This window comes from Arachis ipaensis, chromosome B09 (assembly GCF_000816755.2).
Source record: "Arachis ipaensis cultivar K30076 chromosome B09, Araip1.1, whole genome shotgun sequence".
NCBI lineage: Eukaryota > Viridiplantae > Streptophyta > Magnoliopsida > Fabales > Fabaceae > Arachis > Arachis ipaensis.
The window spans coordinates 24,386,488-24,398,517 of NC_029793.2; the positions used below are offsets into that span (position 1 = coordinate 24,386,488).

At 39.7% G+C, this 12,030-nt stretch overlaps 1 protein-coding gene across 1 annotated transcript; it reads right to left on the reverse strand.

Moving 5' to 3' along the window:
* On the reverse strand, nt 11,055–11,954 carry LOC107615272 (protein FAR1-RELATED SEQUENCE 4-like). Its single transcript, XM_016317360.1, has 2 exons — nt 11,801–11,954; nt 11,055–11,641 (listed from the first exon to the last, which is right to left on the reverse strand). The coding sequence occupies exons 1-2, from the start codon at nt 11,952–11,954 to the stop codon at nt 11,055–11,057; spliced, it is 741 nt and encodes a 246-aa protein (XP_016172846.1).

Consider the following 12,030-nt stretch of genomic DNA (forward strand, 5'->3'; position numbering starts at 1 on the left):
AAATTTTATTGATTATGGAATAAAAATAAGACTCAAAAATAAATATAAGAGCAGACCCATAATAATAGTAGACAGAAAATTAAAAGCAGAAGAATAAATGACTCTTAATAATAAAGGTTATCACAGAGTTAGGACTCAACAACCTTGATTTTGAGAAGTGGATGCTCCCTCAATCTGTGGGGTACTTGGTCCTTCAAGGGAGAGCTTTTGGCGCTTCAGCTCCTGTAGCTCACGTCCCTGCTTCTCCTGTTCCTTCAGCAGTTTGCAGAGCATGCAGTTTTGATTCTGCTGTTCTTCCTTAAGTTGTTCCATAGCTTCTTGCAGCTTAGTAACAGATGCTTCTAGGCAGGTCCAGTAGTCAATTTCAGGAATTTCTGGGAGGAACTCCTGTGCCCTCCTTTTGATGGAGTTGTCTTGCACTTATCCTTCCATTGACTTCTTGGTGAATGGGTGTTCGATTGGGATGAATTCATCTACTCCCATCCTCACCCCAGCATCTTTACATAGCAGAGAAATTAAGCTTGGGTAGGCCAGTTTGGCTTCAGTGGAGTTCTTGTTTGCAATTGTGTAAATCTCACAAGAAATCAGATGATGAATCTCCACTTCTTTTCCAAGCATAATACAATGAATCATCACTGCTCTTTTGACAGTGACCTCAGAGCGGTTGCTAGTGGGCAATATAGAATGCCCAATGAAGTCCAACCAGCCTCTTGCAACTGGTTTGAGATCTCCCTTCTTGAGTTGGTTTGGGACATCTTTTGAATTGGTTATCCACTTAGTTCCAGGGAGGCATATGTCCTCTAGAACTTGATCCAACCCCTTATCTACTCTCACCATTCCCCTATTAAAGGATTCTGGATCATCTTGTAGTTGAGCCAGTTTGAAGACCTCTCTTATTTTGTCCAGATGGAAGCAAATAAGCCTTCCTCTGACCATAGTTCGATAGGTGTGGAAGGTGATTCCAGTTATTCTATGCTTATCTGTTAGCCACAGATTTGAGTAGAATTCCTGAACCATGTTTCTTCCAACCTTTGTTTCAGGATTAGCTAGAATTTTCCATCCTCTGTTTCGAATTTGCTCTTGGATCTTCGGATATTCATCTTCTTTCAGATTGAATTTAACTTCCGGGATCACTGACCTCAGACCCATTATTTTGTGGTAATGGTCTGCATGTTCTTTGGTTAAGAACCTCTCTTGATTCCAAAGACTCTTTGAAGTATTCTCTTTCTTGCCTCTTGAATTGGTTTGTTTTCCCTTAGGTGCCATGATCTTGATGAGTCTTAGCTCAGTGATCACGGAAAAATACACCAAACTTAGAGGTTTACTTGCCCTCAAGCAAAAGAAAGGAAAGGGGAGAGAGAGGAGAAGAGGCAAATTCGAATGGTGGAGAGGAGGGGATGGCCGAATGTATATTTATAGGAGGAGGGGAGGGATTTCAAAAAATTTGAAAGAGATATGATATAGAGATATGATTGATGGAAGAAAATAGAATCATGATATGAAAAAGATGAGATTTTTAATTGAAAAAGATATAAAGATGTTAAATATGAAAATTTGGTTATGCATCTAAGAAATAAGAGATGATATGATGAGTTGAAAAAGATTTGGAAAGAAATTAAGAAGATAATTGAGTTTTTGAAGAATATTTGGGAAGGATTTGAAAGAAAATTGAAAAGAGATTTAAAAAATTGTTGAATTTTTGAAAATTGAGGGTGAATGATGAAAGTTTGAAACATGTTTATGCAGAAAATTATGGGTCAAAACATGAAAATTTAAAAAAATTTGAAGTTGGAAACAAAATCTCCTCCTCTTGCCTTTCTGGCGTTAAACGCCCAGAATGGTATCCATTCTGGCGTTTAACACCCAAATGTTGGCCATTGTGGGCGTTTAACGCCCAGCCAGGTACCCTGGCTGGTGTTAAACGCCAAAAACCCCTTTATCACTGGGCGTTTTGCTGAACACCCAGGATGCTGCAATTCTGGCCTTAAACGCTTAGAATGGTACCTATTCTGGTGTTTAACGCCCAAAATGGTACCTTTACTGGCGTTTTCTTGTCAGCAAGCTCCTTTTCTTTGCTTTTTGCACTGAATCCTTCTGTAACTCTGAGAATTCCTTCAATTTTGATGATTAACCTTTGAAGAGAATGTATATCAAACTTCTACAAGTATTAATTAAAACAAATAACCTACTAATGGCTGGGTTGCCTCCCAGCAAGCGCTTCTTTATTGTCTTTAGCTGGACCTTTACTGAGCTTCATTCAAGCCTCAGTTTTGAGCATTCTTGCTCAAAATTGCTTTCAAGATAATGTTTGATTCTCTGTCCATTAACAATGAACTTTTTGTCAGAATCAATATCTTGAAGCTCAACATAACCATATGGTGACACTTCTGTAATCACATATGGTCCCCTCCACCGGGATTTTAATTTCCCGGGGAATAATCTGAGCCTAGAGTTGAACAGCAGAACTTTTTGTCCTGGCTCAAAGACTCTAGATGACAATTTCTTGTCATGCCACTTTTTTGCTTTTTCCTTATAAATTTTTGCATTTTCAAAAGCATTGAGTCTAAACTCCTCTAGCGCATTTAGCTGGAGCAATCTTTTCTCACCAGCTAACTTAGCATCCATGTTTAAGAATCTGGTTGCCCAGTAGGCTTTATGTTCCAGTTCCACGGGCAGATGACAGGCCTTGTCATACACAAGCTGGTATGGAAAGGTTCCTATAGGAGTCTTGAATGCTGTTCTGTATGCCCACGGAGCATCATCCAAGCTCTTTGCCCAATCCTTTCTACGAGCAATTACAGTCTGTTCCAGGATTCTTTTTAGCTCTCTATTAGAGACTTCGGCCTGCCCATTTGTCTGTGGATGATACGGAGTTGCCACTTTGTGGCTAATTCCATATCTCACCATAGCAGAGTAAAGCTGTTTATTGCAGAAATGAGTGCCCCCATCACTGATTAGTACTCTGGGAACACCGAATCTGCTAAAAATATGTTTCTGGAGGAACTTCACCACAGTCTTAGTATCATTAGTGGGTGTGGCAATTGCTTCTACCCATTTAGATACGTAGTCTACTGCCACCAGAATGTAAGTGTTTGAGTATGATGGTGGGAAAGGACCCATGAAGTAAATACCCCATACATCAAACAACTCAATCTCTAGGATCCCTTGTTGAGGCATGGCGTAACCATGAGGCAAGTTACCAGCTCTTTGGCAACTATCACAGTTACGCATAAACTCTCGAGCATCTCTATAGAGAGTAGGCCAGTAGAAGCCACATTGGAGGACTTTAGTGGCTGTGCGCTCACTTCCGAAATGTCCTCCATACTGTGATCCATGGCAATGCCACAGGATCTTCTGTGCCTCCTCTCTGGGGATGCATCTGCGGATCATCCCGTCTGCACATCTCTTAAAGAGATATGGTTCATCTCATAAGTAGTACTTTGCATCAGAAATTAGTTTTTTCTTTTGCACCCTGCTGTACTCCTGGGGTATGAACCTCACAGCTTTATAATTTGCAATGTCTGCAAACCATGGTGCTTCCTGAATGGCAAAGAGTTGCTCATCCGGAAAGGTCTCAGAGATCTCAGTAGAAGGAAGGGACGCCCCAGCTACTGGTTCTATCCGGGACAGGTGATCAGCTACCTGGTTCTCTGTCCCTTTTCTGTCTCTTATTTCTATATCAAACTCTTGCAGAAGCAACACCCATCTTATGAGCCTGGGTTTTGAATCCTGCTTTGTGAGTAGATATTTAAGAGTAGCATGGTCAGTGTACACAATCACTTTTGATCCTACTAAATAGGATCTAAATTTGTCAATGGCATACACCACTGCAAGCAGTTCTTTTTCTGTGGTTGTGTAATTCTTCTGTGTGTCATTTAGAACACGACTGGCATAGTAAATGACGTGTAGAAGCTTGTTATGCCTTTGTCCCAACACTGCACCAATTGCATGGTCACTGGCATCACACATTAGTTCGAATGGTAATGTCCAGTCTGGTGCAGAGATGACTGGTGCTGTGACCAGCTTAGCTTTCAGGGTTTCAAACGCCTGCAGACATTCTGTGTCAAACACAAATGGCGTGTCAGTAGCTAGCAGGTTGCTCAGAGGTTTTGCAATTTTTGAAAAATCCTTTATGAACCTCCTATAGAATCCTGCATGCCCCAGAAAGCTCTGATTGCCTTAACATTGGCAGGTGGTGGTAATTTTTCAATTACCTCTACCTTGGCTTAATCCACCTCTATTCCCTTGCTTGAAATTTTGTGCCCAAGGACAATTCTTTCAGTCACCATAAAGTGACATTTTTCCCAGTTTAAGACCAGGTTAGTCTCTTGGCACCTTTTCAGGATAAGTGCTAGATGATCAAGACAGGAGCTGAATGAGTCTCCAAATACTGAGAAGTCATCCATGAAGACTTCCAGGAACTTCTCTACCATATCAGAGAAGATAGAGAACATGCACCTCTGAAAGGTTGCAGGTGCATTGCACAGACCAAAAGAAATTCTTCTGTAGGCAAATACTTCAGATGGACATGTGAATACTGTTTTCTCTTGGTCCTGAGGATCTACTGTAATTTGGTTGTAACCTGAATAGCCATCCAAAAAGCAGTAATAGTCATGACCTGCTAGTCTCTCTAGCATTTGGTCTATGAATGGTAAAGGAAAATGATCCTTTCTGGTGGCTGTATTGAGCCTTTTGTAATCAATACACGCGCTACCCTGTAACTGTTCTTGTGGGAACCAGTTCATTTTTTTCATTATGAACCACTGTCATGCCTCCCTTCTTGGGGACAACTTGGACAAGGCTCACCCAGGGGCTATCAGAAATAGGATAAATAATCTCAGCCTCTAGTAACTTAGTGACCTCTTTCTGCACCACCTCCTTCATGGCTGGATTCAGCCGCCTCTGTGGTTGAACCACTGGCTTAGCATCATCCTCCAATAGGATCTTGTGCATGCATCTTGCTAGGCTAATGCCCTTAAGATCACTTATGGACCACCCAATAGCTATCTTGTGTGTCCTTAGCACTTGAATTAGTGCTTTCTCTTCCTGTGGATCTAAAGCAGAGCTTATGATCACTGGAAAAGTGTCACCCTCTCCCAGAAATGCATATTTCAGGGATGGTGGTAGTGGTTTGAGCTCGGGTTTAGGAAGTTTCTCCCCTTCCTGAGGGATTTTTAGAGGTTCTTTTATTTCCTCGGGTTCCTCCAGATCAGGCTGAACATCTTTAAAGATGTCCTCTAGCTCTGATTCAAGACTCTCAATCATATTGATTTCTTCCACCAAAGAGTCAATAATATCAGTGCTCATGCAGTCAATTGATGTGTCTGGATGCTGCATAGCTTTGATAGCATTTAACTTGAACTCATCCTCATTGACTCTCAGGGTCACTTCCCCTTTTTGGACATCAATGAGAGTTCGTCTAGTTGCTAGGAAAGGTCTTCCTAGAATGAGAGTTGCACTCTTGTGCTCCTCCATTTCCAGCACCACAAAGTCAGTGGGAAAGGCAAATGGCCCAACCTTGACAATCATGTCCTCAATGATGCCTGATGGATATTTAATGGAGCCATCAGCAAGTTGAAGACATATCCGGGTTGGTTTGACTTCTTCAATCAAACCAAGCTTTCTGATAGTAGATGCAGGTATTAGGTTGATACTTGCTCCAAGGTCACATAGAGCTGTCTTAGTACAAGCACCCTCTAATGTGCATGGTATCATAAAGCTTCCTGGATCTTGAAGCTTTTCTGGTAAGCTTTTCAGAATGACTGCACTGCATTCTTTAGTGAGAAATACTTTTTCAGTTTCTCTCCAATCCTTCTTATGACTTAAGATCTCTTTCATGAACTTAGCATAAAAGGGTATTTGCTCAAGTGCCTCTGCAAACGGGATCTTTATTTCAAGAGTCCTAAGATAGTCTGCAAAGCGGGCAAATTATTTATCCTGTTCCGCTTGGCGGAGTTTCTGAGGATAAGGCGTCTTGGCTTTGTACTCCTTAACCTTGGTTGCTGTAGGTTTATTTCCTACAGAGGTGGTTGGAGAAGCCTTTTTAGAGGGGTTACCATCAGCACTTACAGGTGTTTGATCCCTCATTGGCGTTTGAACGCTAGGATTGGGTGCAGGATGGGCGTTTAACGCCATCTTCCCACCCTTTTCTGGCGTTTGAACGCCAGAACTGGGCAAGGAATGTGCGTTTAACGCCAACTTTTCTCCCTTTTCTGGCGTTTGAACGCCATAATTATTCCTCTCTGGGCTCTTGCTGTCCTCAGAGGGATTTTGGGTAGTGGTTTGATCATCCTCTGTCATTTGTTCCTTTCTTGACTTTTTGCTACTTTGAGCTGAATTGTTCAATGTCTTCCCGCTCCTTAGTTGTACAGCTTAGCATTCTTCTGTTATTTGTTTAGATAGCTGCTGTCTTGTCTGATTCAATTGTGCTTCTATATTTTTGTTAGCATTTTTAGTGTCTTGGAGCATCTCTTTAAATTCTGCTAATTGTTTTGTCATAAGGAGTAATTGCTGATTAAGTTCAACAATCTGTTCTTGAGGATTAGGATCAGTAGTTACTGCCATAGCCTCCTCTTTTATGGAGGACTCACTGTTTGAATACAGATGTTGATTTTTAGCAACTGTACTTATGAGTTCTTGAGCCTCTTCAATTATTTTTCTCATGTGTATGAATCCACCAGCAGAGTGGTCTAGAGACATTTGAGCTCTTTCTGTAAGCCCATAGTAGAAGATGTCTAACTATACCCACTCTGAAAACATTTCAGAGGGGCATTTCCTTAGCATCCCTCTGTACCTCTTCCAGGCATTATAAATGGATTCATGATCCTCTTGTTTAAAGCCTTGGATGTCCAGCCTTAGCTGTGTCATCCTTTTTGGAGGGTAAAATTGATTTAGGAACTTGTCTGTTAACTGTCTCCATGTTTTTATGCTTGCTGTGGGTTGGTTATTTAACCACCTCTTAGCTTGATCTTTTACAGCAAATGGAAATAATAATAATCTGTAGACATCCTGATCCACTTCTTTATCACGTACTGTGTCAGCAATTTGTAAGAATTGTGCCAGAAACTCAGTAGGTTCTTCCTGTGGAAGACCGGAATACTGGCAATTTTGCTTGCTTTGATGGGAGGTATACAAATGCTACTCCCATATGCAGCTGTAATGGGGTTAGCATATGACCCCAGAGTCCTTCTGGACTGTTCATTTCCACTTATGTCCATGATGGAGAAAAGAGAATTGATATGAATTGCAAATAAATTATATTTTTATTTTTATTTATTTAATTAAAAGTGACCAAAATTAAAATAGAATAAAATTACAATAGAATAAAGTAAAATAAATGGAAAATAAAATAAAATTTTGAAAAAAATAAAATAAAATAAAATAAAAGCAAATTGAAAACTAAATTAATTAATTTAATTAAAAAGATTTTGGAATTAGCAATTAAGAAGATATGATTAAAAATTTATTTTGAAGAAGATATGATTGAGAAGATATGATTGCAAATAAAAGAAAATATGATTGAAGAAGTTAAAAAGATTTTATTTTTTTGAAAAAGATTTGAAAAGATCAATTTTTGAAATTAGAATTTTGACTTGACTAAAAAAAAGATATGATTTTGAAAATCTTTGACTAATTTAATGCAAAATTTCGAAATTTATGAGTAAAATAAGGAAAAGATATTTTTTTGATTTTTGAATTTTAATGAGGAAAGAGAAAAACAACAAAATGACACCAAACTTAGAAATTTTAGATCAAAACAAAGAGAATAAACAAGAAAACTTTTAAGGTCAAGATGAACCCCAAGAACACTTTGAAGATCAAGATGAACACCAAGAATAAATTTTTGAAAAATTTTTAAATAAATAAAAGCACAAAAACACACCAAACTTAAAATTTTTAGAAAATCAAACACAAATTTTTGAAAAATTAAAGGAAAACACAAAGAAGACACCAAACTTAAAATATGAAACTAAACTCAAATAAACGACTCTAAACCAACAAAAATAAAATATTCCTAATCTAAGCAACAAGATAAACCTTCCGTTGTCCAAACTCGAACAATCCCTGGCAACGGCGCCAAAAACTTGGTGCACGAAATTACAATCACACTTTTGCAACTCCGCACAACTAACCAGCAAGTGCACTGGGTCGTCCAAGTAATACCTTACGTGAGTAAGGGTCGATCCCACGGAGATTTTCGGCTTGAAGCAAGCTACGGTTATCTTGTAACTCTTAGTCAGGATATTAATAATTCTCAGATTTAATTGTAAAAAGTAAAAGAACATGAAATAAATACTTGTTATGCAGTAATGAGTTGAGGGTTGAGGCTTTGGAGATGCTTTGTCTTCTAAATCTCTGCTTTCCTACTATCTTCTTCTTCATGCACGCAAGGCTCCTTCCATGGCAAGCTTTAAGTTGGGCATCACCGTTGTCAATGGCTACTTCCCGTCCTCTCAGTGAAAATGTTCCAAATGCGCTGTCACCGCACGGCTAATCATCTGTCAGTTCTCGATCATGTTGGAATAGGATCCATTGATCCTTTTGCGTCTGTCACTACGCCCAACACTCGCGAGTTTGAAGTTTGTCACAGTCATCCCTTCCCAGATCCTACTCAGAATACCACAGACAAGGTTTAGACGTTCCGGATCTTAGGAATGGCCGCCAATAATTCTAGCTTATACCACGAAGACTCTGATCTGAATGATGAGGCTAAGAGATATCCATTCAATCTAAGGTAGAACGGAAGTGGTTGTCAGGCACGCGTTCATAGGTGCGAATGATGATGAGTGTCACGGATCATCACATTCATCAGGTTGAAGTGCGAATGAATATCTTAGAATAGAAACAAGCGTGATAGAATGGAAAACAGTAGTAATTGCATTAATTCATGAAGAACAGCAGAGCTCCTCACCCCCAACAATGGGGTTTAGAGACTCATGCCGTAGAAGATATAATGTGAAACGTGTAGGATGTCGTGAGGTACAAGATGACTCACTAAAAGTAGTTTTTATAGTAAACTAGTGACCTAGGGTTACAGAAAATGAGTAAGCTAGGGTGTTTAGTGTAAAAATCCACTTTTGGGGCCCACTTGGTGTGTGCTTGGGCTGAACATTGAAGCTTTCATGTTTAGAGACTTTTCTTGGAGTTAAACGCCAGATTTTGTGCCAGTTTGGGCGTTTAACTCCAGCTTTTGTGCCAGTTCTGGCGTTAAACGCCAGAATTCTTGAGCTGACTTGGGACGCCTGTTTGGGCCATCAAATCTCAGGCAAAGTATGGACTATTATATATTGCTGGAAAGCCCAGAATGTCTACTTTCCAACTCAATTAAGAGCGCGCCAATTGGGCTTCTGTAACTCCAGAAAATCCACTTCGAGTGCAGGGAGGTCAGAATCCAACAGCATCTGCAGTCCTTTTTCAGCCTCTGAATCAGATTTTTGCTCAGGTCCCTCAATTTCAGCCAAAAAATACCGGAAATCACAGAAAAATACACAAACTCATAGTAAAGTCCAGAAAAGTGAATTTTAAATAAAAACTAATAAAAATATAATAAAAACTAACTAAAATATACTAAAAACATACTAAAAACAGTGCCAAAAAGCGTATAAATTATCCGCTCATCAGTCGGCTTGAAGCAAGCTATGGTTATCTTGTAATTCTTAGTCAGGGTATCAGTAATGATTCTTAGTTTTAATTGTAAAAAGTAAAAGAACATGAAATAAATACTTGTTATGCAGTAATGGAGAACAGGTTGAGGTTTTGGAGATGCTCTGTCTTCTGAATCTCTACTTTCCTACTGTCTTCTTTTTCTCGCACGCAAGGCTCCTTCCATGACAAGCTGTATGTTGGTGGATCATCGTTGTCAATGGCTGCCATCCGTCCTCTCAGTGAAAATGGTCCAAATGCGCTGTCACCGCACGACTAATCATCTGTCGGTTTTCACTCATGTTGGAATAGGATCCATTGATCCTTTTGCGTCTGTCACTACGCCCAGCACTCGTGAGTTTGAAGCTCGTCACAGTCATCCCATCCCAGATCCTACTCGAAATACCACAGACAAGGTTTAGACTTTCCGGATCTCAAGAATGGCCGCCAATAATTCTAGCCTATACCACGAGGATTCTAATCTTAGATTAGAAACCCTAGAGATATGCACTCAAGCTATTGCAGATAGAACGGAGGTGGTTGTCAGGCACGCGTTCATAGGTGAGAATGATGATGAGTGTCATGGATCATCACATTCATCAGGTTGAAGTGCGAGTGCATATCTTAGAATAGAAACAAGCATGATTGAATGGAAAACAATAGTAATTGCATTAATTCATCAAGACACAGTAGAGCTCCTCACCCCCAACCATGGAGTTTAGAGACTCATGCCGTAGAGAATACAAGTTCTGATGTAAAATGTCATGAGATACAAAATGAATCACTAAAAGTAGTTTTTATAATAAACTAGTGACCTAGGGTTACAAAAAATGAGTAAGCTAGAATAGTTAGTGTAAAAATCCACTTCCGGGGCCCACTTGGTGTGTGCTTGGGTTGAGCATTGAAGATTTCACATGTAGAGACTTTTTTTGGAGTTAAATGCCAGCTTTTGTGCCAGTTTGGGCGTTTAACTCCAGCTTTCATGCCAATTCTGGCGTTTAACGCCAGAATAGGGTAGAAAGTTAACGTTCAAACGCCAGTTTACATCGTCAAAACTCCGGCAAAGTATGGACTATTATATGTTTCTGGAAAGCCCAAGATGTCTACTTTCCAACGCAATTAAGAGCGCGCCAATTGGGCTTCTGTAGCTCAAGAAAATCCATTTCGAGTGCAGGAGGGTCAGAATCCAACAGTATCTGCAGTCCTTCTTTAGCCTCTAAATCAGATTTTTGCTCAGGTCCCTCAATTTCAGCCAGAAAATACCTGAAATCACTGAAAAATACACAAACTCATAGTGAAGTCTAGGAATATAATTTTTGAATAAAAACTAGTAAAAACATAATAAAAACTAACTAAAATATACTAAAAACATACTAAAAACAATGCCAAAAAGCGTATAAATTATCCACTCATCAAACGCCATTTATTGATCTAAATTGTGCAAGTAGTTCGTTATTCCAATACTCTCGCACAAGCAGTTCAAGGTTTTGTACCATCTCAAGGATGCTATGTCTTGACTTTAAAAATTTTTTAACATTCAAGTTGATCCCTTCACACCGAGAAGTTGTCCGAAACCCAGCACAGAACTTGTTGCGAAGGTATGCATTGGCCCACATGCTTCTCTTCTCATTAGTTTCCCTAAACCAAAAGGTGTCATGCAAACCATGATCCTCCATAGCTGCTGCCCACTCTTCTTCAAAATCCTCGATCTCCATATCAGCATACAACCACTTTTTGAAAAGTTGACGCAACCCAGAATCTTTAACATTCACAGTGAGATTTTTTTCCATGTGCCACGCGCATAACCTATGGGTTGCCTCTGGAAAAACTGACTTTATGGCAGCTTTCATTGAGTCACAACCATCGGTGATAACAACCGAAGGCATCTTGTTACACATCACTTCTAGCAAATTTTCTAAAAGCCACTTGTACGACCCAATGCTCTCATCTAGCACTAGCCCAAATCCAAAAATTGTGGTCTGTTTATGATTGTTTGAACCTGAAAATATCACCAATGGTCTTTTGTACTTATTATTCTTATACGTTGAGTCAAATGCGAGAACGTCCCCAAAAAACTGATAATCAGTCCTACTACCTCCGTCGGCTCAAAACTTGTTTGCCAACATGTTATCCTTAGTTAAATTGTATCTTGACATGCTCATTGGGTCTGCAACTGCCTTTCCCTCGAGGTATACGATTGCGGCATTAGATTCCCCATCCACTATCTTGGCATGCTTACTCTGGTCAACATAGTTATATGCATCCTTCTTACTGAACCCCATGAAGGAATAACCACCCGCCTGGCCAGCCATATACCCTAATATTTTAGATGTCAGGACTCCATGAGCCTGCATCCCTTGAATTTATGCCTTTGCTGATTCAGTCATT

Coding starts and splice junctions, on each gene's coding strand:
- LOC107615272 (XM_016317360.1), bottom strand. CDS start 11,954: ATGGCTGGCCAGGCGGGTGGTTATTCCTTCATGGGGTTCAGTAAGAAG. Junction 11,642..11,800: donor GGCAGTTGCAGACCCAATGA/GCATGTCAAGAT, acceptor TGATATTTTCAG/GTTCAAACAATCATAAACAG.